The sequence below is a fragment of the Nymphaea colorata genome, chromosome 6, assembly GCF_008831285.2.
Source record: "Nymphaea colorata isolate Beijing-Zhang1983 chromosome 6, ASM883128v2, whole genome shotgun sequence".
In the NCBI taxonomy this organism is placed as follows: Eukaryota; Viridiplantae; Streptophyta; class Magnoliopsida; order Nymphaeales; family Nymphaeaceae; genus Nymphaea; species Nymphaea colorata.
This window is the reverse complement of record NC_045143.1, coordinates 19,852,459-19,879,743: the sequence shown is the minus strand read 5'-3', so window position 1 is coordinate 19,879,743 and position 27,285 is coordinate 19,852,459. Positions and strand designations below refer to the sequence as shown.

The following is a 27,285-nucleotide window of genomic DNA, read 5'->3' as shown; positions in this document are numbered from 1 at the left end:
ATACATGTTCATGCATACATGCATGTTAATTAATTGTATCTATTTTTAAAAATGTGTGTCACACTCAAATACAAAACTAGAGTTGTGTTGGTGATACAAGCTCTATATTGAGTTTTAAGACTGAGTTGTTTAATGATAAACCTATGCCTTAGCTTTGATATGAGCATATTTGACAATGTAAGGAGGGTAATGATGATATTTGTGAAAGTATGCTCACGCATTGAATTAATTAAGCATGATGGTTGTTTATTTACTTTACACAAATGTTTTCCCATGCTCTGAGTTATTTTGGCATTTTCAGGTTGATGGTATATTTGAGAATGGCCCAATATACCTGAAATGAAAAGTCTAATATCAACACATATTGGGACTATAAAGAGTCGAACCTAACTAACCTAACTGTAAAACATAAAAGGGGCTAGGTTGGGTGGCACAGAGGTCAAGGGACCCACGTGATCGGAACCTTCCTTGAATGCGGGGTTCAATGTATAAAGTGCTCCTTCCTTGGACTACTTAGAGGAGCTCATCCCTCTCGTGAGGCAGTGAGGTGGGATGCAGTTACTGCAGTAACAAAAACAAAGTTGAGGTCAACTAAATGTGAGTCACAATAGTGATTACCCTGAACTATGTCAATATTCCCAATGACTTAGTGTTTGAGACCCTAAGCTATGCAACGGTCAGCCTTGAATACACTGATGAGTTGGGTGGCATCATGTGATCTTACTCAGGTAATCTTACTCAGGTAGGTGCATGTGTATGCATCATAAAAATTTATGAGATTCTGAATTGTTTATTTATTTATTTATTCGTTCACTTATCTACTTTTCTCTATTGTCACCAATGTGATTGGTTTTTGTGTGACTCAGATTCAGTCTGCTTTGCTAGAAAGCCGAAGAAACCAACAAACCAAGCTTCGGGATCCACGGATAAGAGAAAGCGTTTGATGGTCGACAATTCCATCAATTGAAATGCCTTACCTTCCTTATCTAGAGCACGTAACCTTACATGTACATAGAGTCTCCTGAGAACCATAGACATCCCAGTGAAAAAATCTCTTTCATCGTTCTTTAACCGCAACTTTAGATAGTTCCATTATCATTCCTTCCAAACCCCTGAAATACCAACCTCCAAACTATTACCGATGCTGGAGCAGACCTGCGTCCAACGGTATTACTCATCCACCATCCTTTTTGACGGCCAATAAACATATTGGGATGGATATTGCATTTGAACTTGGACTGCTAGCACGCCCCATACCCAGAACCCTCAGACTCAAGATCTGCATGTATCAATGGTGAGTTGGATATGAACTAGGCATAATTTTTTGAGTTTTCCCATTTCACAAATCTCATCTTTAAAGATCCATTTAGATTTATAAAACCAATCTTTTCTAAAACTAGGGCACATTTGTTTTCATACACTTAGCATCATGACGATAATCAATTCTTAGGCTCTAGAACACAAAAGTCTAGCCTTTTACACATCACTCCTGATAAAAGCATTCAGAACTCCTAGCAACAGGTCGGGTCCCATTTCTTGCTGATTCTCACATGAGCTTAGGAAGGCGAGTATAAATTCATTTTCTCTCATCTATAGTCTACATGTATATATGTACACACACACACACACACAATCTTGGAGGAGTAAATGAAGGAATTTTACCCAAAAGTTGGCATGTTCCTAAAGCTTGATTAAACTCACGTTAGGGTGTGGTCAATCTACCCACACGACTTGCAGAAGCCAGTTTCTATGCCAGAGGTAAATTTTTTCTCTTTTTTTTCATAGATGCACTATTTCTTCTTAAACCTAAGTTACGAGCCACACGAACCTCATCTAGGATTATACATGAACTCAAATTAAACTAAATAGGCCCACGCGCATGTTGAGCCTGCTCTGAACCTGAACTGCACCAGTTTGAGTTGGTGTGCAATAGAGCTTGAGCCCACCTAAGCCAGCCTAAATCCGGTTAGGAAACACTCAGTGTCAGAACTCTGATCCAGATCTTTGTATCAACCTCCAGATCTATTATCTGTCTCTATTCAGATTCAGATCTCATTTCTAGATACTTGAAGTCAGACCATCAGATCCAGTTTAGATCCACTTCCTAGAACTTTTTCTAGATCCAGATCAAGTATCATGTTTAGGTCCAAAGTTCAGATTCCTTAAATCGGGACACTCCATAATGGCACCAAATATATGTGCATTATAGGTGTATGTTCTATGATTCTGCACCAAAATGTCTCTCTTGATTTCATTTTGTATTAAATCTATCAGCATGAGCATCTTTGACGAACTCTTAAAAATGGACAAAATCAGCATGCTTCAGTCATAATCGATTTTCCTGCATGATTGCATCTGAAATGAACAAAATTCTAACTCATGTCTGCAGCATACATGTTTTAAGTTTTCTACTCAGTATCTTGCAACATGAGAGGGCACAGGTTTCAATCACCAAAATTTAGCCATGTATCGGCCAAAAGGGAGAAATTCTCTCCTCGTCCTCCACCAGCCTGCTCCTTTCTTTTTTTTCTAGGCATGAACTCCCAAGTTTAAGAAAAGCACAAGAAATTGGAGGAAGTTCTAATTCATTACTTGAAATCTGAGTCTGGGTGAAATAAAACGTCCGCAAAAGTTAGGTCCTTGATTCAAGTAACGGTAGTGATAAAACAAACTTCCAAAGCTCAGCTCTATGAGACCGGCTCGTGCTCAGTAGGAAGCCGTAGGTCTGGGGTGTACCAAGTCACGTAAGTGTTTTCTTTTTTCTTTTCTTTCCTTTTTTTTTGGGTATTTTCTTCTTTACCTGCTTAGTTCTTTTCTTTTCTACTTTTGTTAGCAGCATGCCTAGGTTTTTCTTTTCTAATTTTAGCATGCTTATATTAGCTTTAATTTTTGTTTCTGCGCCTAGGACTAATTTAAGTTTCGGTGTGCTTTAGCATAGTTCGATTTATTGCTTTCCAAGATAAATTTTATTTTTATGTCCCTAGGTTAGGCGTGGGGGTAAGGTATGAGCCTTTCTTCTCCAGTTTTAGCTTAAAGTTTTGTTCCCTTCATGAATCAAATGGTATCCCTTTTAATATATGTCGTTCATAGATCTAGACATGCATATGCACTTTGGTTTACATGATGCACCTATCACACTTTAGTTAGAAATTAAATCAAAAGGATAAAGTACCATGTTTTTTATGATAATTTGGGCAAGAGAAAGGTCCCCATTTGTTTTAAATTCAAGGTAAGTACACTTTATAAATTACGGTATTCAAAATGTTTTCTCAAATCAGAACTCTTTTATAAATATTTTTAAAACTTAGGTTCATGCATAGTCAAGATCTAACCTAGAACCAACCCATGTTCAAGTCCTCTACGGTCTAACTCAGACCAGCCCTGAAACTCTCTACCATGTTTCCTAAACCTTAGACCTAAGTCCTTAGTTGTCCCCTGAAATCCCATTCAATATTTAACTAAGACTAGATATTGAAGACTTCAACACGAAACCCTAATTTAGCTAACTCCCAGCATGGAGATTCTACAACCTTAGTTAGGTTGAATCCTAAAAATCCAAATCGATGGTGGATGTTTAATTCATTTCTCATGATGTGATTAGATATCAGAGTTGGACCTAAATATGAGACATTGGATCATAAATTAGACAAGTCGAATCTTAAGGATAGTAATCCATATGGAATCCAAATAATGGCTCAGTTGGAATTTTGGATTTTCATTATTCGAATTTGGATCTCATAATATTAGATTATAACCCTAAATTATGAATTGGATCTTGGATCTAGAATATAATGATACCAAATCTTGATCTCAAGTTTGGATTCTGAAATATTTGGCCTTAATTTTGACCCAGACAAAGTCATATAATGCTATCAGAACTAGATCAATTTGGCAATAGAGTTGGATCTTTTATAATTTGAACTTCAGATCATGGATGTAAATTCGGATCATGAACTTTAATATTGAGATGGATATTGGATTCAAACTTGGACCTCTTGGGTCATGCCCTATACCCAGAACCCTCAAAGGCAAGAACTTGACTTTGTATAATGTAATCACATGCATCATGATAGCTTAGGTTCTGAGTTGGATATGAACTAGGCATCATTTCGAGTTTTCCTAATTCATAGATCTCACCTCTAATGATTCATTTCGATTTATAAAACCAGATCTTTTCTAAAACGAGGGCATCTTTATTTTCATATACTTAGGATCATGATGATAATCAATTCTTAGGCTATAAAACACAAAAGTCTTGCCTTTGGTCTAATTACACCTCATAAAGGCACTAGCAATGGTCAAAGCTCCTACCAACAAGTTGGGTCCCATTTCTTGCTGATTCTCACATGAGGTTAGGGAGGAGAGTCTAAGTTTATTTTCTCTCATCTACCGTCATCATGCAAGATTGAAAAACCTTGGATATATATATATATATATATATATATATATATATATATATATATATATATATATATATATTATATATATATATATATATCCACATTGGTGGATAGTGTGCACTTTGTGTAATGTAAGCAATTTCTACATCTCATGCTACAAAATGTAAAGTGCTTTAACACTCTCAAGAAAAGGCTATTAATTAACCTTGCAGATACAACTAAAACATAATATCAAGTAACGTTAATATTTTTTTTTGTTGGTTGGGCGGGGCGGGGGGGGGGGGGGGTTCTATACCTAAGCTCTCTTCTTGGCTCAACTTATCATTTTCCACTTTCATGGTAGCCATCGTATATGCATGGTAAATGCCAAATAATATATCAAAATTAAGGGAAAAATATTTAACTGCAGTACTAAAGCTAAACTAAGCTGGACTAAGTCCTAGATCTACCAAAACAAAGAAAAGTCTCTAATTCTGCTTATAGACACCAAATTAAGCTACTATATATTAAAATCCCAGATGGAAGCAGAGAAGCTCATGAGGTCTTCGTGCATATCAAGCTCAAAATCTTGTTGGTAGTCGAATTTATGTGCCTCCAATGACTGCACCTCCAGCAGTTCGTCCCAGTTGAGATGCTGCTGCTGCTGCTGCTGCTGATCAAACATGGAGATCTCAAAGTGATCAGGCACGTTCGTCTCCAACGACGCGACTTCAGGAATTAGCGAAGAGCTAGCGGTGTCGCCACCGTCAGCGCCACCACCTTCTTCTTTCATCAGTCCCAGCTGTTGCAGGAACTCCTTGAGATCGATCTGCTTTAGTTGGATACGAGGCAAAGGCTGACTGGCCTGATCCCTTTCATCAGAAGCTGATAACTCGGCTGTAACTGAAGAGAGAGTTTCTTCTGCACTAGTTTGATGCGGAACATCTTGCACCTGCTTGACTGAAGCCGGAAGAGGGGAAGAGACCGGCGAAGTCTGCTGCTGATGCATTTGGTGAGCACTATTGTTGGCGTGCTTTTTCTTGAACTCTTGAAGTTTCTGGTGAATGACATGAACATTGTGCTGGGCGCTCAGGTTGAGAATTCCGGTGGAGGGGAACATGGACATGAAGTTCTTGGAAGGGACCCAGCTCATCAGTTTCTGGGGCTTCATTGGAGAGGGCATTAGTCTGCTATGAAGGTGGGGAAGGTTGAGGTGAGCCTCTGGGCCATAGAGCCTCAGCGCAGCCTCGTCGTAGGCCATGGCGGCCTCCTCAGCAGTGGCAAAGGAGCCCAGCCAGAGCCTCGTCCGCTTCTTGGGCTCCCTGATCTCAGCCACCCACTTGCCCCACGTCCTCTGCCTCACTCCCCTGTACTCACAGGTGGAGTTCTGGGGTCCTCCCTTCCCCCTGGTAGGCCCCTTCCTCCATGATTTTATTGGAGATTTCTTGAAATTCTCCATGTGAGTAGTCGCTAGAAAGCCTGTAACTATCTTTCTCTGGTTTTCTTTTTCGTTTTAGGGTGGTGGTGGGATTGGATAATGGAGACAGGGCTTTGGTCGATGGCCCCTTTTGCATGAAGGAGACGCTCCATATGTAGTGTGAGGAGGGAGTGGCTGTTTAATGCAATCACGTTAGCTAGGGAGTGAAGCCTACCCATGTGACCGTTGTTTTTCAGTTTTGTGGAAAATTTTCGAAAAGGAAAAAATCAGTAGAATAAAAGGAATGATCTTTTTCTGTCATTTCATCCTTGTTTGTTTTTTCAGGTCATTGCTTCAAGAGAAGGTCAAAATTAAAAAGTTTCTGTGTTAGCATGAAAGTAGACATTGACCTCCACCAAACTTACCTTACTGCCCTTCCTTCATAGCTTCAACGAGGACTATCAAATTTACCATCTTGCCCTTCCATCATAGTTTCAATGGGAAAACTATGTGTCGGTTGAAGTATCTAACATTTCTAATTAACTGAAACAAAGTTTTTTACTATTTTTTGGAACAAGGCATTTAGATTAGGCTCATAATAATAAAGGTCAAAGCACCATAGAGGATTCCAAAGCCCGGGCCTCTATGTCAACATCCTGTGTTGGAGCTCTTGTTAGCTAGCTAGCTTGATTGCAGCTAGGAACTAATTAAACCAGTGACTTATATTGTCTTTGCTTCTTCTCGGACACAGATACAAACTTATACGTACGTTTGATCCAGGGGCAGCACGTGAACGAATTAAGTTCGCAAAGCTTGGATGTGCAATGGCGCCACAGATCAGGTTCACTCGTGAAGGACACCAAGTTACGGATCATGGAGTTGGATTCAAAATATTAGAGGTTGTCTGGTGGCTCGAGGGAATCCCTCATACAAGAATGATGTTTATTCTAGCATCCCTTATTCAATAAAAAAAAGGAAAAATACTAAGGTTGTGGTCAAGGTGCTTTAAACGCTACTTGGAATGCAAATCATTGTTGTGTTTAAGGCGTATTTGAGTGACAGTCAGACGTGGAGTTAGGATTTTTTTTTTAAGAAAAAGGTTTTTTTTTTTTAAGGGAAGAGGGTGGGGGTGGCTGAAAATTCAGAAAAATACTAAATAAAATTTTTTAGGGGCCCAACAATAACTTTTGAAAGATTTTAGTAAAACTAAATTTTTGGTGTCCACTCCTGGTGACGGTGGTGACGAATATTGATATAAACCGAATTTTTGAAGAACTCAATTTCAACAAGAAGATATTTTCAAAAAGGTGTGAATAACCTAATAGATAACATCATCATAAATTTTTATCTTGTCACTTATCCGTCTCATCCAAACACAACATAAAAGCATGTTCTTAGAAAAGCAATTTTTAAACATTCAATGCGTTTCCATCTCTCACCACATGCCCATAAATTGGTTTATTGCAGATTAGTACCACAAAATATTTTGCCAAGTAATATAGAATGTCTAAGATTCTTTAAAAGATCCAAGTTTGATTAGTGCTTCTTAATAAATAGTTGTAGTGACAACTTTTTTTATTATAGAAATGTTGAAGTTTAATAATGGTAGGTAGCTTTTATGGTAGTCATTCTCCCCACTGAAAAACAGAAATTAGGAGGGTATGGAAGTAATTTGAGATTTTGAAGACAAACACGTGGTCTTAGTACTTATGTGGGGGCCACCCCGTTGCAGTCCACCACCACCCAACATTTGGTCTGTTCACGAGCTCCTCAAAATCACATGTCAAGTGTTGGGGAGTGGGGGTTATAAGGTCCCTCCAAAAGACAGCCCATGAATCTCGAGAGATCACCATTTCTTGCAGTCCTATTCACGAGACTTCATATACACACACACATAGACAAGCACGTAACACAACTCACACACGCACCCCACAAACACAGAGAGCTTTGAAGGGCATCGTGTAGTTAATCGGATTAATGGGCTAGTGGAAGTTTAGTCATCATTTGATTCTTGTAATATTGTAAAGGGTGGATGAACGACATTATGATTACTTGGTGTATCATTTTTCATTAAGTCTGAAAACAGCTCTAAACCTAAGGGCTTCTGCCTACATTGATATCTCTCTCTCTCTTTCATGTTGGTTTTCAATGCCAATCATCATGATTTAGTAATATTATAATTGTTTTTAGAATCCACATATACATTGACTGAATGGTTAACATTTATTTTGTGTTGTTAAAAACTGTCGCAAAAGATACATTTACGACAGTCAGTTGTCTTGCCACAGTTTTTAGTGATGAAATACATTTTTTGGTGATGGTTTTAGTAATACAAAAATTAAAAAACGACGGTTCGGCCATAGAGATAACTGACTGATTTTAAATTAGAAAAGTTATATATATATATATATATATATATATATATACATTTATGGGTTCAATGTGAAAATTGTTATGGATTAAATTATAAAACAAATTAGTTAAAAAATGAATATTTGTGAACAATATAGATACCACTTGAAAATGAGTTGTTGAGATAGAGTAAAACTTTTGATTGATCCAGGTACCCTATGAATGAAAACATGGTTGTTACGGACCCTATTGAATTTCATTTTGAGGAGGACCCTGACAGGATTTGTATCAATCCTTATCGAATGAAGACGGGTTTAGCTGAGGCTGTTAAAACAGGTATAAGCAAACCAAATGGTATTCCTATAGCAATTGGTGTTATGGATTTTAAGTTCATGTGTAAGCGAGAAAATCACACATTTGATCTAGTACGCTACGATGAATCTCTTCCAATTATTATGGCGTGTGCTTTTGGAAGAGCATACATGCGAGAAGGAAGTTTGAGCTTGATGCAAATGGCTAAAATATCTTCTGCTTTATACAATTATCAAACATATAAAAAGTTATTATATGTATCAATCCTCACATCCCTTCAACTGCTCAAGTGACAGCCATTTTTGGTATGTTGAGAGATAGTATGTTGGAAGAGATCATTATTGCCGAATCCAATGCTTACTATTGCCGAACCTAATGCTTATGTTGCATTCGCAGGTAAAAGAAGAATTGAACAAACATTGAAGAAGACCAGACCTAATGTTCCATGACTAGCAGATTATTTATTCAGTAAGGGTTTATTTGATCCAATCGTACCGTGTAATCTTTTAAAATGTGTTCCGGGTAAGTTATTTCAGTTTCATGGGTTCTATCCCTACCCTTGAACTTGAACCAAAGAAATTGAAGTCAAAAGTAGTATATCAATGGATATAGTTATCTATAGGCAAAGTAGTTCATTTCGTTTATCAAAATTGAAGTAGCAAGGATGGAGCTTTCTTTGCTGGCATAAAGGTAATTGGTAATTGTAGTGAACTAGGTAAGTAGGATTTTTTTTCTCCAGACCATATATATATATATATAAAAGAATTTAGTAAAAACTATACTTTTAGGTCAGGGATAGAAACCAAACTCTTTCATTTTTTGCTAAAAATTATTTTAAAGAACATATAAACATCCTAATGCGTTTATAAAATCTATTTTGATATAAAACATGTTTTGAATCAAGTTGTTTTTATGAAAATTCTTTATTTTTCTATTATCAAAATGTTGATGCGATGAGAGCCATTCATTTTTGCTTATTATAAAAAAGTATTAAAACCCAAAAGATAATACATTTTGCATGAGCCTATCTATCCTTCAAATCATATTGGTAAGTTTAGATTAAAAAAAAACACTTTAAATATCATATCTAATGAGTCCGGTTTTTGTTTAGATCTGGGTTTCTACCAAATATATATATATATATATATATATATATATGACACATACACGTTGTTTGAGCAAGAAAATGCATAAAAAATCTGATGAGTTCATAGGCAAACAATGTGCAAATTTTTAACGGCTCCCTCTCTTCTCTACATATTCGATCGAAGGCAAACCGTTTTTTATCGCTTTTTGGCTTATCAAGGAAGCTTCCCAAACTCATAGATCTTATGAAGGATAGACCACCTTATGTTTAGTTTCTGTTGATGAAATCCAAATAAAACGCAAAAGTAACCTGGGACACCTAGGGACACTGAAGAACCAAAAAATATTATTTTTCTCTATTTAATAATTTAAAGCTATATTTCATTTTTGCCCGTAGGCATTGTGGGTCAGGCAAACAAGTCGATTAAGAAATTCATCAAAAATTAACCACGAGGTTCACGACTTCAAACTTAACCAAGTTTGAACTGCCAACGCAATTTCAGCCAAAAATTGTACAGAGATCTATACGAAATGACATAAAAAACGTTTGTAAGAATCAGGACAGGACACCCCCAAAACAAATTTGAAAAACATGATTAGTACAGATGCTCAATGAAAGGCAATTCTAATATGATCTGCATGCATAACACCAAATCTAAACTAAAATAGCACTAATTAACTAATCAATTAAAGTAAAAAATGCACAACAACACACTATTAATCTATAATCGCAATAACACGAGCAAAGAAGGGTTGGTCTTAAGGTCAATGCCTTTTTACTGTTTCTAATCAATTCAAAACATGAAATCATCTATTTTAATACGAAAAATCAGTCCACCATAATTAAAGTGGGGACATGGGCAAGCCAGGACAACACCTTCTTACTTTGCCATGTTCCTAGCTGTGCGTCACTGTACTAAAAAGAATGCTTCCTAACCATGGCCACTTAATACAAAAGGCATGGCCAATGTTACTTTTGGCCACGGCTAAAACCTGCCTCAGGTCGAAAAGCTTATTGAAGCAGTTTAAGCCGTGGCCATTAGAGTACATAGCCATGGTCGAGGGCATCTCTGTGTGTGCCAAGCCAGGAAGTTCAATTATATTAGATAGCCATGGTCTATGGTATCTATGTGTGTATGGGTGTGTGTGGGTGTGTCTGTGTGTACAATAACATTTTTAGTTATACAAACAAATTACAAAATCAATAACTATGAGGAGTTGTTTCCCAAGTTTGCTCCACATCAGAACCACATAGAAATGCTGAGATCCACGTCCATGTGACACTCCCGATGAAAGACTGAGCATTTTCCTTCAAGCCTGCCCTGAAGAAATAAGAAACCCCTTCACTTGTTTTCCTATTTGAGGAAGTGTTGCACTTTGATAAGCACCTCCTATTGTCTGCAGAAGACAGACCGCAACCAATACATCAGTTGTCCTTCGAGACAGATGTCATGCTTATGTCAAACAAAAAATTAATAAATTCAAAGCATCTCAGCACAAATCCATCATAAAAGACAATTACCTAAGTTTGGATCTTGCTGCCAGTTTCAAACGAGAAAACATAAACAGGTACTCTGTGCATCTTCTACCACTTGGGGGTGAGGACAAGATCTCGCTTATCGCTTTCCTTGGCGTGAGTCAACATGAAAACATTCTTACATTCTTAGTGAAGGACGAAGGTCAGATTTCGATTTCTCTTCCTTCCTTTGATATCTCTATATTTCCTCACGCAACTCTGGACATAGGTCTTAGCATGCATTATATGCACCTACCCTCTCTCTCTCTCCACCCTATCTCTTACTTTCTCAATCCTTGCTCCTCTCTGACTTCAAAAACGTAAGACCAAACTGAAACTCACCCTTCAGCCTTTTAAGCATGGTTTACGATACATCAAGGCCATATTTCACTCATGTTATTCCACCCTATATATATATAATAAGCTGGATCAAAATCCTACTCCAAACGCATGCCCATGATTTTGTTTTCTTCAGGCAGAGCACAACGAAGAGAAAATGAGAACCAAAGATATATACATATATATATATATAATAAGCTGGATCAAAATCCTACTCCGAACGCATGCCCATGATTTTATTTTCGCCTTCAGGCTGCGCACAACGAAGAGAAAATGAGAACCAAAGATATATACATATATATAAAATAAGCTGGATCAAAATCCTACTCCAAATGCATGTCCATGATTTTGTTTTAGTCTTCAGGCTGCGCACAACGAAGAGAAAATGAGCACCAAAGGCATTGTGGAGAATAACCCTCCAAGAACTGCTCAACATAGACATGACTCACTGCGTCATGGCATCTCATGAGAAGCATCATCCTCCCGTTCGTTCATTTGCTTGGCGGGTTCCTCGTGTAAAGTTCCTCACATTGCATGACCCAGCTTTTGGGCCAATCAAGTGAGTATTGAGGAAGAAGACCTTGGAGCTTATTTTCACGATTTCCTTAAAATAAAAAATTAAAGGGAGAAGATAAAAAACGCCAAACCGGCCTCGTGTCCAGGCCATATATCGCGTTGACCTTTATTTCCGCTAAAAAGTTTCAGCGCAGACTACGAAAGAAGCCCAGTCAATATGCAAAACAACAGTAGCAGAAAAGGGGGGGAAATTTTGATAAGCATCGAGCTCCTCCCCGAGGATAGGCTACTTTATCCAGAAGGTGCTCATCCTTGCTGTTTGGGCCAAGTGGAGACCCTTCAACGGTGCCGCCGCTGCACCCATGGCGAACTGCATTCATGGGGCCTCTTACCATGACGAGAAAGAAGAAAGAAAAGACGCCCGGGTGATCTTGGTGATGCCCCTCCTGAAACAGTAAACAAGTCTAGATAGTTTTGTAGAACAGAAAAAGGCTCCATCTGCTGTCACTCGCTCTTGCCATTATGCTGTGACGCAACATAATTGCGAATAACTTCCATAGCTAACTGGTGGGCGTTTTTGTTCTGCAACTTGGCTAGAGAATCCATTGCTTCATATGTTTCTCTGTCCGTGAATAGCTTCAGGTTGTACTGTGCGCGACCTGGTTCTGGGCCTTTCCAGTTCTCCACTATTTCTTGCAATTTATCAAAGCCCTGAGATTTAACCGTAACAGATTATTCTAATCTTAAGATCACCAAATAAAAAGGTGTTCGCATCAAAACAGAAGAACTAGTATCAAAAGAGAAAAGAAGGGGTAAGAACGCAGAATTCTTACGGTCCGGTCTGTGAAAGCACCAAATGATTCCCCTCGTTCACGTTTTTGTTTCCATGTGTAGAACAGCGGCTCAAAAACTTTCTCAAGATCTTGAACTTTCACCTTGTTCATGAAGCATTTTGCAAGGGTCGTTTGGTTGGGAGTTCCTCCAAGCCAGATCTATTCAAAAAATGCCATTGTGCAGATTCAGCAAGCTAAGCTGGTGGGTGCACTTGCAGATAAGCCTGGGCAACGGGCCGGGCCGCCGCCGGGCCGGCCGCGGCCCGGCCCGATTGAACCCGGGTTCGGGCCGGGAAAAATCTGGCCCGGGTCGGATCCCCACCCTCAGGCCTCCGTCCCCCGCTCCCCTCCCACTCCGCAGTCCGCCCCCGACTCCCTCTCCCTTCCCGTTTCCCTCTCCGCTCCCCCTCTGCTTCCCTCTCCCTCTCCGCTCCCTCTCTGGCCTCTGCTCCCGCTCCCCCTCTCCCTCTCCCTCTCCCTCTCCCTCTCCCTCTCCCTCCCTCCTCCGTCTCCCTCCCCTCCCCTCCCCCTCCTCCACCTCCTCTGTCTCCCTCCCCCTCCCCCTCCTCCTCCATCGGAGGGCGGGGGTCGGAATGGGGGAAAGCCGGAAAGGGAAAGGGGGTCAGGAGGGCGGGGGAAAGGGAGAGGGGAGGGCGGGCCGGGCTTTCGGCCCGAGCCGGATCGGGCCCGGCCCGATGCCCAGGCCTACTTGCAGAACACTAGGTAGGCCTTGGTTCAGACCATAACAGGTAAAAGAAACTTTCTACAACCTGGGGTCAAAGCCAGACAAAAAATTGCCATGACCAAATTTTCAATCTAGGAAATGGACATGACTTCCAGTCATGAAGCAGTCAAACTAGATCGAGTATGCCAAGTCAGGGAACCACCTTAAGGAAGACGAATGCCACTAGCAATCAACCCAATCAATAAAACTGACCCTTGATAGTAGAGGCCACTGCAAACTATGTGAGCAGAAGTACCTCCTTGCCCCTAGGGTCTATGTCCGAGTTGGTGCCTAGTGTAGGACTCCCAATGCATATTAGCTAGTACCCTCGTCCCACCCCATCGACACAAGGGTTATTGCAGCGGTACACTGGTCCTACTCCGTTGGCAAGGGGATTGACACTTAGGCCACGTAAACCCATGACCAGCTGCCTACCAGCCACAGACCTGAGCAGATGTGCCAAACCCCCTCGGGACAAAAGACCACATGCAACGACCATGACATACACAAAAGGGGGTTGATGCACAAGCTATAAAGACTCTTTTCTTTCATTAGAATCTGTGAAATGTATATACTTGAAGTACCTGATAACTGTTGGGGCCATCGCCCACCAACCCAAGCTCAGCCATATAAGGTCTTGCACAACCGTTGGGGCAGCCAGTGATCCTGACAACTAACGACTCACCGTATTTGAGTCCCACCTGAAGCAAAAAAGTGTTAGGGCTCTAAAATTTTTTTAGTAACAATTATAAAAAAAGGGAAAGTAGAACACCATCCTCACCTTATCAAAAACTGCTCGAATCCGCTTCAGAATGTCAGGTATCCCACGTTCTGCCTCGGTGATGGCCAAAGGACAGAGCGGCAATGCTGGACATGCCATTGCTGTTATGTTCAGAGGGTCAACATACCGAGGTTGCTGGTTCACATGCAAACCCAGTCGTGAATATATTGCTAACCAAGAAAAAATCAATATTTACTGCATCAAAGGAATGACAATGGCATAAAGTCATGCATGATGAAGATGGTGCACAAAAAGTTAGAGACCAGTATAAAAGCTAGTGAAGCCAAAGTTTCACTAGACTCTGAATAAACCAAACTGAGAATAAGGTACACAAAGACAGGGCCACTAAATTTTTTGCACTCTAGTAATCCAAGTTTCTGACATTCAAAACTGACAAAAAGAACCTGCCTAGGTTTAAATGGGATCCCATTTCTCTCTATGAAGACAACAAAAGACTTGCTAACAAGTCTCTTGCACGTACGTTATCAACTTACTGGAGAATGAAGTGCCTTTGTCATTTTCAGATTTGTTGCGATACTAGAAACTTTAAACAAAACACCTCTCTCTCTATCCCCACCCCCAACCAATATCACCTCCACTTTTTTTACTAAGGTAATCCTGCATCAAGAGCGTTTATCCTATGGCTGTCCATCAGAGAAAAGTGCAGGAAACATAGACGAGAATCAGTCTAATAAAGAGAAACAATCTGATGCAAGGCAAATGTGTTCATAAGGCATTAGAAAAGCTAAGAGAAACTGAAATAAAGTGAGCCAAAGAAAAGTTCAGCAAGCAGCAGACAGTCTGGGAAAAAGCATGTGCCTAATTCCAAGAGAATATTCAAACGAATATATAGATAACAAAATTCCATATGATAATTCTAAGTTCAGCTAAATAAATAGTTTCCAAGTTCTAAGACTCTTATGAGATGCCCACATTCCTAGTAGCCAGTCGACCATTAGAGATTAATCACAAATAGGGCCAAGACGTCATGGGTAAGGTGCTTTCACAGTATCATTCAGATTGAATTACAGTGTTCTCAGAACCCTAAGAACTTGTGGATCTTTTACCCAAAATTTCTGATAAATACAAGCAAGTGTAGGAGTCTTGTGCATGTTTGGGAAAACTTCTCACAAAAGTGAAGGGCCTTACGCAAAATTCCATAACTTCTCAAAGAAGGCAAAAACTTTGATTTTGATGCCGTTTCTGCTGTTCTTTAGCAAAAACTTTAGATCCCTCATTCACAAGGGATAAAGTTTCGCCCAAAGTTGCCCATGGATTTGTGTTAGAACTGGACAGACTACTGTTGAGGCATTGAGACCACATTGCAATGCTTCATCCACTGCAGGTTGAAGAGCACTAGTGCCACTTTGCCAGTGGTTGAAGGACAACTGTTTCCTTCCCACTGGAGATTGAACAACAGGACTGCAACAAAAATGGTTTCTGTTCCTCCACCAACTGCTTTCTGAATCTCTTCACCCACTCTCTTTCCCTCTCACCCTCATCAATGGTGGCAAATAAAAGAAATGTAGTTTTGTTGCTTATGATTTCATACTGAGTAAGTTATTTTCACACTGCATGCTTTAACTAATAGCCTTCTATTTTTTCTCCGTTGATAAGTATTTCAGAGTAAAATTAAACACTCATTTTTTCATTAATTACAAGTACATAACCGTTATTCATGGATGAAAAGGATTAGGCCTCAGTGCGGAACAACTGACTCCTGCAAATTTTTTTATGAGAAGTGCAATTTGATTATGTGTGGATGGCGCTTGGTTGGTTACTTAACATCTTTGTGTTTGGTAATAGTTAGATATATTTTTTATTTGGAATTTTAGTTTTTATAAATCTTGAAAAAGGATAAAATTTTTCCAAGAGTTTAAACTTCAGATACAAAAAGAGATTCAACATTTTCTTTCTCCCTTCGAAACTTCAGTGTTGAAGAAGTTTTTCTTGGAAAAATTTTTGCCTCCAATCAAACAGGGCCTAAAAAAGAGCCATCTCTCATTAAGTAAGAACATTCGTAGGGTACAAAGGCTCAAGGAAGACGCTTGAAAGAGAGACAACCAAAAAGAAGAAAGAGATATAAAGTCCCAAAACATTTCCAGTAGGTTCAACATTCCAAAAGTTTAACACAAGGAGAGAAGAAAAAAAGATGAATAAGACATGCAATCCAAACTTTTTGGCCAAATGGTAAGTAAACCTCCAGTAGGAAAAAAAGGAAAGTGTGCAAGTGAGTCAGTGACAGTAAGCTGCTCCATCAAGCAATAAAGGAGACCAAACAAAAGTTCCCCCCTCTATTAACTTGCATAAAGGTGCTGAATACTCTCTGTGCAAAGGCTTCATATCTTTTCACGACACGACCTCATTAATTCTACTCCTTCGCATCCATCTGTTGGCTAAAACATTTCTACCACCACATCATCCTTGGCAAAACCACTCAATACCCACTTTGCAACCTCAAAAAAACAGGAAAAAAAAATACTAAATGGCGATATTTGATGTAACATTCCTAAAATAACAAGAAAAGATTGCTTACCAATAAACCAGCTTGTGCAAGAGTTGTGGTTATGGGGCGTTTCCATGCACGGCGTATGTCACACAGTATGATATTCTGGTTAGGAGTGAGTCGAACACTTAAGTTATACTTCTCAATGACCTCTCTCAAAGCCTTCTTCATAGTTCCTTTAATGCGCCCATTGTCAACATGCAAACCACAAAATAGTGCACCATCTCCCTGATAGAAATTGTATTAGTAAGAATAGCAGCAAAAAGAAGGGACGAAATTCAGGAAAAAAAAGGACACCCAGTAATCTTTTACTTGCTCATGCCAGCCAAGGTAGCTCTTGAATTCCCATTCTGGAAGCCCCCGAAATGGCTCAAATTTCTTGCCATAGTAACTTTCAACCACACTCCTGAACTTTTCAATTCCCCATTCACTTATCAAATATTTCATTCTACTGTATTTCCTGTCATCCCTACGTCCATTGTCTCGTTGTGTGGCTACAATGGCCTTCACAGCATACAGTATATCATCTTTTGGCACATATCCCAGTGGTTCAGCCAAGCGTGGGAAGGTGGCCTCCACTCGATGTGTTCTTCCCATACCACCGCCAACCTGAAATAGGAAGATGTGTTATATCAATAAAAAGATAAGTTAGTGGTTCAATAATATAAGGCATAACAGAACCACAGAAAGACAAAAAATTACTCACATAAATATTAAATCCTTGAGGTTCACCATTGTCATCAGTGACCACAACAACTCCTATGTCATTTGTCAGGATATCGACGGAGTTATCAGTTGGGACAGTGACTGCAATCTTAAACTTCCGTGGCAAGAACTGAGTACCATAAATAGGCTCTGGAGAATCAGGGAAATTTGTTCCATGAGAGTTGTCATTGCGAACCCTAACTACCTCAGGAGGCTCCGCAGACATTATCTTCTCTCCGTCCACCCACAAATCATAATAGGCACCAGATTGTGGGGTAAGCAAAGCTGCTATGTTGTCTGCAGTGTCCTGCGCAAACAAGTAATCCTTTCTCAAAAATGGAGCTGCTGGGGCTAGAACATTTCTGTTGAGATCTCCACACGCTCCAAGAGTAGAACCCATGTTTTTTATAATAGTACTCATCACAGTCTTGAGATTCTGCTTAAGGATGCCATGCAGCTGAAAAGTTTGTCTTGTGGTAAGACGAAGTGTCCCTGTTCCAAACTCATCTGCAAGTTCATCCATGGCCAAGTAGAGTCTATTTGGTACTTTACCACATGGGTTCTTTGTACGAAGCATAAACTGGTAAGATTTCGAGCCACGTTCATCACGATTCGTCTGCTGATAACTTCCATGAAACTTGATTATTTGCGTAGCAGGTTCATTGATGTTTGGTGCATCTGTCTTTAGCTCCTCATTTAGAGGATACCTCAAAAAGTCACTCTGCTCCTTAAATATCTCTACCTTGCTACGTTTAGGTTCAGTTGTAGTTCCAGGTTTCAGAGGCTGCAAAACAAAAGATGAAAATTGAGTCAGATGCTTTATCAAGTGCTATCATAAACAGCAGATCTGGCTACAGACTTTAGTATCAAGGAAAGGTTAGACAGGTGGATTATAATGGAGGAGAAAAAGACATTCTTAAATAGATGCATATTAAATTATATCCCGCTCATACTTCTGCTTGTGTTCAAGAGGTTGCTTTTGGATTTAAAAGACATCATATTAGCCAGAGAAAAAAAAAAAAAAAAAGTAAAAGCAAATCCCAACTGCCTTTCTTTTTCTGATTGCAGAATAACTTCTCTTCTTTTCTGCCTTCCTTTTTCTGGTTGCAGTATTACTTAACGAAGTTGGGAATCTCTGTAAACTATAGTTGTGCATTCAAACCAATTGCTATGTACATTTGTTTCTTCCATGCAAATCTCACATCATCAATAACCTTGATTGACATAATCGTCTATCAATCTTGGACATTTTCCAATTAAAATCTTATAATTTTTTTTTCATTTAAGCTTAAGCATAGGAAAAGTGACATGGCGACAATGTGCACAGCCAGGAAGAAGAAAAGCACACAGAAACAGAATTATCGCCAAACACCATTCAAGCAGCACCAAGTATCATATCAAACAACAAAAAATCAAAAGAAATTTATGAATAGGCAGGTTGGCATTTTGCATATGGACATTCACATCATGGTGCTCTGCTTCCTTTCCAGGTTAGAACATTCTAGAGTAACCAAAGCAAAAAGAAAACAAAAAGACAAAGAAGAGTTTGGCCTGTGACAATATATATTATGACGCCATCTTTGAACAATCTCAAGACTCGAGTAACCAAATCTTGCATATTCTCATATTCACCAAGTTGAGTACTATTCACTGGTCTCGAATGATGTCTTTAGAGAGTGCAAGACCCAAGATGATCAAAAGAAAGAGAGAGAGAGAGTCTACAAGTTTAAAATTATAAATAAAATTGCTCAAGTATGCCATATCTGCTTTGTATTTCAAAGTTTCAAACAACAAAACCCAAAAAAAAAGAAAAAAAAAACATCCCACAAATCCTGAATATTTAGAATGGTGTTTGCGTAATTGACGTCCCTTCTAACAGAAATTTATCTATGGCAGCTTCAATGGCAATATTACCTATTTTCTATGAGCATTCTTGCCGAACGACCAATAGCTATTTTGGCCCTGAATCCTTGGTGCGTTCTTACCTAGTCTCCACAGAAATAAATATATGTCACAATGAACAAAAACTTATAAATTTACTTTTTACAGACGACTGACCCCAATCTCCGAAAAAGTTCAGTGGATTTATACAGCGAACCGGTCTTCCAAACAATCCACTCAGCGCGGCTAAAAGATAAGGAAGCAAGAGATTCGCAGGTAGACCTAAAATTAAACCGATTGAGGGCCACATAGCCGTCACAGGTTTACAGGTTACATTGTCCCGAAAAAGCAACAAATAACAAGAGAGCCTAATGCGCTGATGACATCAAAACGGCTTTACTATCTGAATATTAAGGTGAAAATGCAGGAGCGACAGTCGTTCAGCCTATCATCGACATATATGGAAGATTATGATAAAGGAAAATGAAGGCGATGAACATGTCAGGTAAGCTATTTCCTGGTATCCAACGAACCTCAAACGTTACATCTAAAAATACTCAAATCAGTACGCTCACCAATGCATAACCGGATAATTTCTTCAGTACCGCGGCGTATCCCCCAGAAAGAAAAAATCAATACATAAGAAACTGACAATCTGAGATAGGTGACTAAGAAATGGTCATCCGCTCATGAAGAAGCCAAATTTCATGGGAAAACAGCGAAAAGAGAAAACAATGACAGACGACTGTGGAAACGAAAAGGAAAACAAAAGCTCCACATGAGAACTAGCCCAATGATATTCAAAAAGTACGAAAAAAAAACTCACCATCGCCACAGCCGTGATAACCGACGGACGTCCCTGCATGGCGGCATGCGGCGCCACGAATGCTCCTGGTAGCGGGGACGGACTAACGGTTCTGAGGCCGTGAAAGGCCGGAATATGGAGCATAGAATCGATCGAAATTCCGGCGCTCGCAGCTCCGATCATCGCGGCCATGCTGAGAAATGCAAAAGCCTTCTCCCTGAAGAACTCGGCCAATATCCTAACGGCCGAGTTAGCTCGAGGGAAGAGCGCCGACTTGAGAAAAACAAAAGCAACCCCCAAAAAAACAACAATCGTGACCTCTTTTGGTCTCACGCTCAGCCTTCAGGGTCCCTTTCGATCTTCGTTTTTGCCTGAGAGTCGTGGGCGGCGAACGCAGAAGCACCAGCGATCTCCAGTTAGAGGAGGCGGCACGACTCACGAGTGTGAGGCCCGTATTAGCGGAAGCCCTTGCCAGAAACAATGAACCTGGTCGCCTTTTTTGTGGTCTACCTGAAGAGCCGTCAATTACCGAATGGACGTTTTCTTTTGCTTTATTTACAGAAACTTATCAACTTGTTCCAATTGAGATACTTTCACTCTCAGGGGTATTCCCGTCTCCTGAGTTGAAATGTCCCAAGGGGACTAGATAAAAGCGTCTCGAGATGGGCGTCTCGGCATGCACACATTTTTTTATGATTTTATTTTCGGCAGGTTTTGCACAAAAGGAAAGATCAATTCAATTGCTATTTTAATGAATTTACGGCTTTGGTTGGAAGGAAAGAGAGGAATTGAACAATCCCTCTTGGTTGGCTAATTAGAAAGGAGGGAAAGAAAGGGAAAGAGAGAAAGTCTGTTTGGATGAGAGGGGAGGAAAAAAAAGGAAAAGAGAGATAAGACGGATTGGGAGGGAAAGGAAATGGAGTAAGTGTAAAAATAGACTGCCCACAATACCCCTCCACGTTTTTTTTCTCCATGCCTCCCAACCTTTTGACTATTGAGGGTATTATTATAAATTGTATCGTTTCCTTTCCATTTCATTCACTTTTATCCAAACAATCTTTTATAATCACCTCTTTCCATTCCATTCCATTCCCTTTCCTTTCTCTTCCCTTTCCTTTCCTTTCCTTTCCCTCCCTTTCCCTCCAACCAAACAGGGCGTTAGGGCCCTTTGATGGTCGAGTTAAATTTCGTGGGGTGGGTGAAATCTATAGGAACAGATGAAATTTCACTTGCCCGTCTCACGATGTATCAAACGGGGTGAAATTTGCTCAGACTTTCGAGTGGGTGAAATTTCACCCGCTCGACCCTTTCTTCTCTTGCTCCCCTTTCGACCTTTTGGACGCCATCTCCTCCTCGTTTCACCCTTCTCCTCTCTCAGAGCCTCTTTTCTCTTGCTCTTTCCTTCCCCTCCTCTCTTGCTCCCTCCTTGAAATTTCACCTGCCCGTCTCACGATGTATCAAACGGGGTGAAATTTGCTCAGACTTTCGAGCGGGTGAAATTTCACCCGCTCGACCCTTTCTTCTCTTGCTCCCCTTTCGACCTTTTGGACGCCATCTCCTCCTCGTTTCACCCCTCTCCTCTCTCAGAGCCTTTTTTCTCTTGCTCCCTCCTTCCCCTCCTCTCTTGGTCCCTCCTTCCCCTCCTCTCTCAGAGCCTCTCTTCTCTTGCTCTCTCCTTCCCCTCCTCTCTCGCTAACCTGTTCCCCTTCGTCGCCACTTCCCTTCTCCTCTCTTGCTCTCTCCTTCCCCTCCTCTCTCAGAGCCTCTTTCTCTTGCTCTCTCATTCCCCTCCTTTCTCGCTGGCTCTTTCCCCTTCGTCGTCTCTTCCCCTCTCCATCTCTCCAAGCTAAAAAATTTGGGGATGGGTGGCTTCCTAAAATGGCCGCATCCATCATCACCGCTGCCTACTATTGCCGCCGTCACCGATCTCGTTAATGTTGGGAGCGAGAGGGCCAGAAGCAAGGCGAGCACATTACTCTCCACCTTGGGCGTCCAGGATAGCCTTCATCCCCTCTCTGACGGGTCGAACTGTAACGCTCGTTGTTTGGCAGGACGGGTCGGGTCAGGGTCCAGACCCGGACCCGAGCCCCTCACACGTGAGCGAGCCCGACTCCGCCTCCCCTCCCTCGTCTTTCCTTCTTCTCCGTCTTTCCCCTCTTCGTCTGCTACGACTATAGCTTGGTGAAGCTCGAGGGCGGTGGGTGGAGCAGCGGTGAAGGTGACGGAAGGGGGCAGCGGCAGCGGCGGCGGCGACGCCTTGGGTAAACACTCTCCCTCTCTTTTGTGCGATTTACCCCTCTCTACCTCTCTCTTGCTCCTGCCCTCTCTGCCGCACGTCCTCTCTTCCTCCCCCTCGCCACCCTCTTTGCCCTTTCTGCTAGCTCTCTCCCACCCGATCCCTCTTCTCACTCACCCGCACTCCCCCACCTGCTCTTTCTCTCTTTTCTCACCCCCACTGCCGTTTTCCCCCTTGATCGAACCCCTCCTCTCTCTGTCTCTCCTCTCTGTCAGCGTCCCTTTTCTCTTGTTCATTTCAGCTTTTCCCACTACTATCATGGGTCTCTCCTAGCAACAGATTTTGTGTTGAACTTTATTGGACGTGTGTTGACTCTTTCCATGGCGTTTTGGGGTTGGATTGCGGTTTAGGGACGTTTTCCCCCCTCACCAGCTAGTAGGGCGTGTAGTGAGCAATGGCAGCAAGAAATCTCGAGCATTGGCACTTGATCGGACGTGTTAAGTGGTTGCTAGAAGGGTTGTAGCAGTTTGGACGCTTGTTTTGGGGTGAACGATACCTAATCAAACTCAAAGTAATGAATATTATCTTCTAAAGCATGTATAATTATTGTTCGAGCATGTTAGAGCTTAGAATTGATGATTTTGGGACGCATGTTAGTGATTTTGTTTTTTGGGGAAACTTAGGATTTTCGTTGGGAAGTAATGATTCATGCATTTAATGATCGTTTAAGCATGTTGGTTTAATTTTCGAAGCTTTAGGGAAGCATGGTAGAGATTGTGAGGTTGTGGGGAAGTTTTGGAACCGTCTTAGGGAGTGTAGCGCAGACTTCGGTGAACGGGTGTATCATGAAGTTAATTAGGGAAATATACGTATTGTGATGTGACTTGGGGTTGATGTCTTACTTAAAGAACGTTATTGAGGAAAGAATTAGTGATGGATTGATTGAAGGTTGAAGGCTTTGATTTTTCGAGGCAATGTCAAGATGTAAAGGAGGAGGCCTATTGGAGAGCTTGTTAGTCGACACTACCTGTCGACACCCTCTTGAGGCGACGACATGTGCCTCAAGGATTTTATTTTTGTATCTGTTCGTTTCTGTTTGAATGGTGTAGGTATCTAGTAGAAACCTTATTCTTGTTTATGTTTGCAGGTGCACCGGGCACATCCCGTCGACCTTGAGTTCGAAGCTTGAGGCATTTTGAAGAATTCGGTGAGCGCGCCACAGGTATGGCGACATTTCAGGCAAATCCCTGCCTGGGGCAAATGTGTGATGGTGTGCTCGTAGGATCAAGGGATCCTAGGATTGTGATGTTAAATTGATTGACTGCTTTGTGAATGAGTATATGTATGTTGCTTATATGATATGAATGAGTTAGAAAGATTATTAGTCTTTTGTTTTGAAAATGTTACGCATTGGCATGTGCATGCTAAAATTGATATCTGTTTAGGACAGATGAGGCGGGGTATCGAGTCGAGTGTCTCCTCAACCCCCATTATACATTAGAAAGCATCATAGAATGATAACTGCATAGGACAGCTACGAGCCAACCGTAGATCGAGACTACTCTCTGTGGATTGGCTAAGTTTTTCAAAGAGGTGATTGACGTGATTGATGTGAGGATTGATGTGATGATTGATATGAATGTGTAAGTTGTTGCATATGCATTGCCATAGACAACGATGCAAATGGATGAAATAGAGGGTAATTGTACCCACATTGTTTGACGGCTAGCTATGACTGTTAGTGTTATGTGTAGACATCGTGTGGAGGCAACTGGAGGTGTGAATGCACTCGTGGAGTGTACCAACCTCATGAGCTAGCCAGTCAGTTTGTGAATGCATTATTCTAATGATAATAATGAATGATTAAGAGATGAGAGACCAGTGGGATGTGGCTGTGTGTTTGGGAGACGTCCCGTTCTCGCCACTGGTCTCACCTGTCGGAGCGCAGGCGGTGCAAGGCCCCAGGGTTCTGTTGTATGTTGTGCTTGGAGCGTTGGGCTCCCGCCTTCCCAACCTGGGTGTCCTAGGGAAGGTAGAGTATCTCACATTGGACTTCACACATCCAGGGATGAGTGCTCTACCGCTGCAGTGGGTGAAATGGATCCATACTGTTATGGGCCACCACGGGGGTTGTCTCTCGGCTGTAGGCCGCCCGCGGTGTGCACGTGTCTGTGTTGCACCCACAGGAACTGTTAATGCACTAAAGTTAATGAAAATGTAATGTGTTTGATAGAATGCATGTGACTAACGCATATGTGAATGATATGAATACAAGTGTTATGTTTAAGCATGCTTCGCATGTGACTGATGTTGTGTTAGTATGGCCATCAAGTGGCTTTTACGTGTCGTACTCTGACACGACATGACGATAGATGAGTTGATATTTGTTCTTTTATTTGAGCCTTACTTGAGAGGGTTTGGCATTTTCCTGGCTTGTTGCCATACTGCGAAGGCTGAGCCTTCAGTTGTTTTCTTTTTCAGGTTTTGGCGGACCTGGGGCAATAGGTTGAGCAGATGGCTTCACTCACGTCCTATTGGGGAGGTTTTGGAATTGTCGTTGTAGTGCCGGCACGTCATGTTTTGGTTTTATTGATGTCCTCTTTTTGTTAGGCATCAACGTTATGATTTTGGGGCATTTTGGTCATGCACATAGATGTGAATTTGTATGAAACAAAATGGTTATATAAATGAAAGTTCGCCCTATTGTTTTGAATTGCTTGGCTCATTGTCTTTTTGAATTGTTGGGTAGTCACACCTCGATGCTTTATGTTTAGAAAAAAAAAAGAGTTTGAGGGTTAAAAGGTCGGGGTGTGACACGAACTTTAATGATTCTTTGTTGATATACTTAATTTGGACGAATTATGAATCTTCTTGTCTGGTTTTCACGTCTTGTATATAGTATTTGTACATTCACTCAAGCTCACACATTTGTTAAGTGTTATTGTATAATTTTCTTTTTGAAGAAATGAAAACGTTTTGGTTCATATAGTTTCTCTGAATTCTTGTTGATTTTCTGCGTATACTTGTTCCTCTTATTGTTCCATACTTGTTCCTCTTATTGTTCCGAAATCCTTGAATGGTTAATTCTATTTCTTGATATTGGATTCAAATTAGTTCCTTTGTACGTTGTTTCAGCCAAATCCTTCTATTTATCATTCTAATTTTCCTAATTTAGTGGCACATGATTATCAGAAACTTTTTAAGACCTCACAATATTCTGATCGTTGATCTATGCACTTCTGTCGTGCATCCGGATGTTTATAAGAAGGTTGCTCTCTCTTTGCAGGAAATCAAACTTTCAATAACGACCATGTCTTCATTCCTAACCAATTACATGTTTGCAAACTGGAGTGGTAGATGCCGAAGCTCCATTTCTTGGAATATTTTACTGTATATTTTTGTGGTGTGTCGTTAATTTTCATATGACGAACGCTGAAGATACAATTAGGTAAAACAGAAGCTTATTCAGATCTATTGATGTTTATAGCAGTAGAATCAATTCCTGTTTTCATTTGCTTTCTTGTGGCAACGTTTCATGCTGAAGTTTACTGACAGATTTCTTGGTCGCTCCAAATTTTCTATTGTTTCTCACACCAACTTCATACTGTTGGATTTGATTGCTCCTAATGATAGTCTACCTCATTGGGTGGAATGATTGTGCAGCTTCTTTTGTTTCTTTTTGATAAAAGAGATAATGTTGCTCTCCTTTGTGAAGACAAAATGGTTCACTATCTTCCTAACTAAGCCCCTTCCCCTACCATCAACCTAATCACCTGTGTAATTTGTTGCTGTACGAGATTGTGGTTTGATCTTTCATGGTTCCCCTCACTATGGTTCCCCTCACTCTGTTTCATGCTTTCACTGTCTTCTCTTTTGTGCTTTGTGCTACTTGGCATTCAGAAAAATGCCACAATCAGGCTGAATGATTCCTATAGTATTTATGACACTAAGGATCATCCCAACCCAGGTTTGGTTTCTTTTGTAAGTAATGGAAAAAGCGATTCCTGATACTAAAAAAGTAATTGCCAAATGTTGTGTTCAGGAACGTGGGCGTCCTGTGCACTGGGTTTGGCTACGACCCAATTAACAAATGTATGGAGGTTGACCCCCAAGTATGGAATGACTACATTGATGCTTTCACTGTCTTCTTTTCTGGGATCTGTATACCCTCAACATTTTGTTGTTTTGGAAGATCATCTTTTAATTTCTTCCCACGAAAAAAAAACAACATTTACCACTTTAAATTATTCTTGTGCATCAAACATAGTTAAATTTACCACGCTAAATTCTTCATGTGCATCAAACATAGTTAAGTTTACCACGTTAAATTCTTCTTGTCCATCAAACAAGGCCTCAGATTGAAAGAGGGAGAAATTTCATCCTGTAATTTTTTCCAAAAAAATTTACCATGGTAAATTTACCACGTTAAATTTCACTCGACAATCAAACGGGCCCTTAATCAATTGACTTTTAATCATCTCTCTGACTTGGAAAAAAAATTATTGTTCGAGTTCTATACTTTATGCACTGCAGTTAACTCTTGTGAACAAGGCAAGTTAAAAAAGAATAAAAGACAACAAGAAGGTCTGATTAGTTATTAGCGAGCAAACAAGTTGAGCTATTTGATAAATAGACTAAGTCACTTGTCTGATTGGTAATTTCATGTATTTAGTTCAAGGAGTCACTAAAAGTGTCACTATCAAAGTAAAATGCAGAAGACCAAATATTCAAATTGGCACATCAATAATTAATCATCAGCTTCTCCATCATCAACTTTATTATTGACAAGATCCACTCTTGATGGCAAGTTTCAAGATTTATAATGGTTATTCCCTAATTGCATAAAAATGCGGGGGTGGGTCTTGTCATAAACTATATGTCCTTTTGTATGTCCTTT

At 40.5% G+C, this 27,285-nt stretch overlaps 2 protein-coding genes and 1 pseudogene across 2 annotated transcripts; 1 reads left to right on the top strand and 2 right to left on the bottom strand.

Annotated features, from left to right (window-relative positions):
- Positions 1-4,572: 4,572 nt before the first annotated feature.
- On the bottom strand, positions 4,573-5,932 carry LOC116256527 (dehydration-responsive element-binding protein 2F). Its single transcript, XM_031632914.2, has one exon. It carries the CDS (start codon positions 5,836-5,838, stop codon positions 4,900-4,902), a length of 939 nt encoding a protein of 312 aa, XP_031488774.1. The 5' UTR covers positions 5,839-5,932; the 3' UTR covers positions 4,573-4,899.
- A 2,296-nt stretch (positions 5,933-8,228) lies between these two features.
- LOC126410193 (acetyl-coenzyme A carboxylase carboxyl transferase subunit beta, chloroplastic-like) lies at positions 8,229-9,023 on the top strand (annotated as a pseudogene).
- Positions 9,024-12,033: 3,010 nt separating this feature from the next.
- On the bottom strand, positions 12,034-20,627 carry LOC116256045 (sulfite reductase [ferredoxin], chloroplastic). Its single transcript, XM_031632185.2, has 8 exons — positions 20,174-20,627; positions 17,468-18,250; positions 17,074-17,370; positions 16,792-16,989; positions 14,256-14,390; positions 14,059-14,175; positions 12,751-12,909; positions 12,034-12,628 (listed from the first exon to the last, which is right to left on the bottom strand). Exons 1-8 carry the CDS (start codon positions 20,342-20,344, stop codon positions 12,422-12,424), a joined length of 2,067 nt encoding a protein of 688 aa, XP_031488045.1. The 5' UTR covers positions 20,345-20,627; the 3' UTR covers positions 12,034-12,421.
- Positions 20,628-27,285: the final 6,658 nt, after the last annotated feature.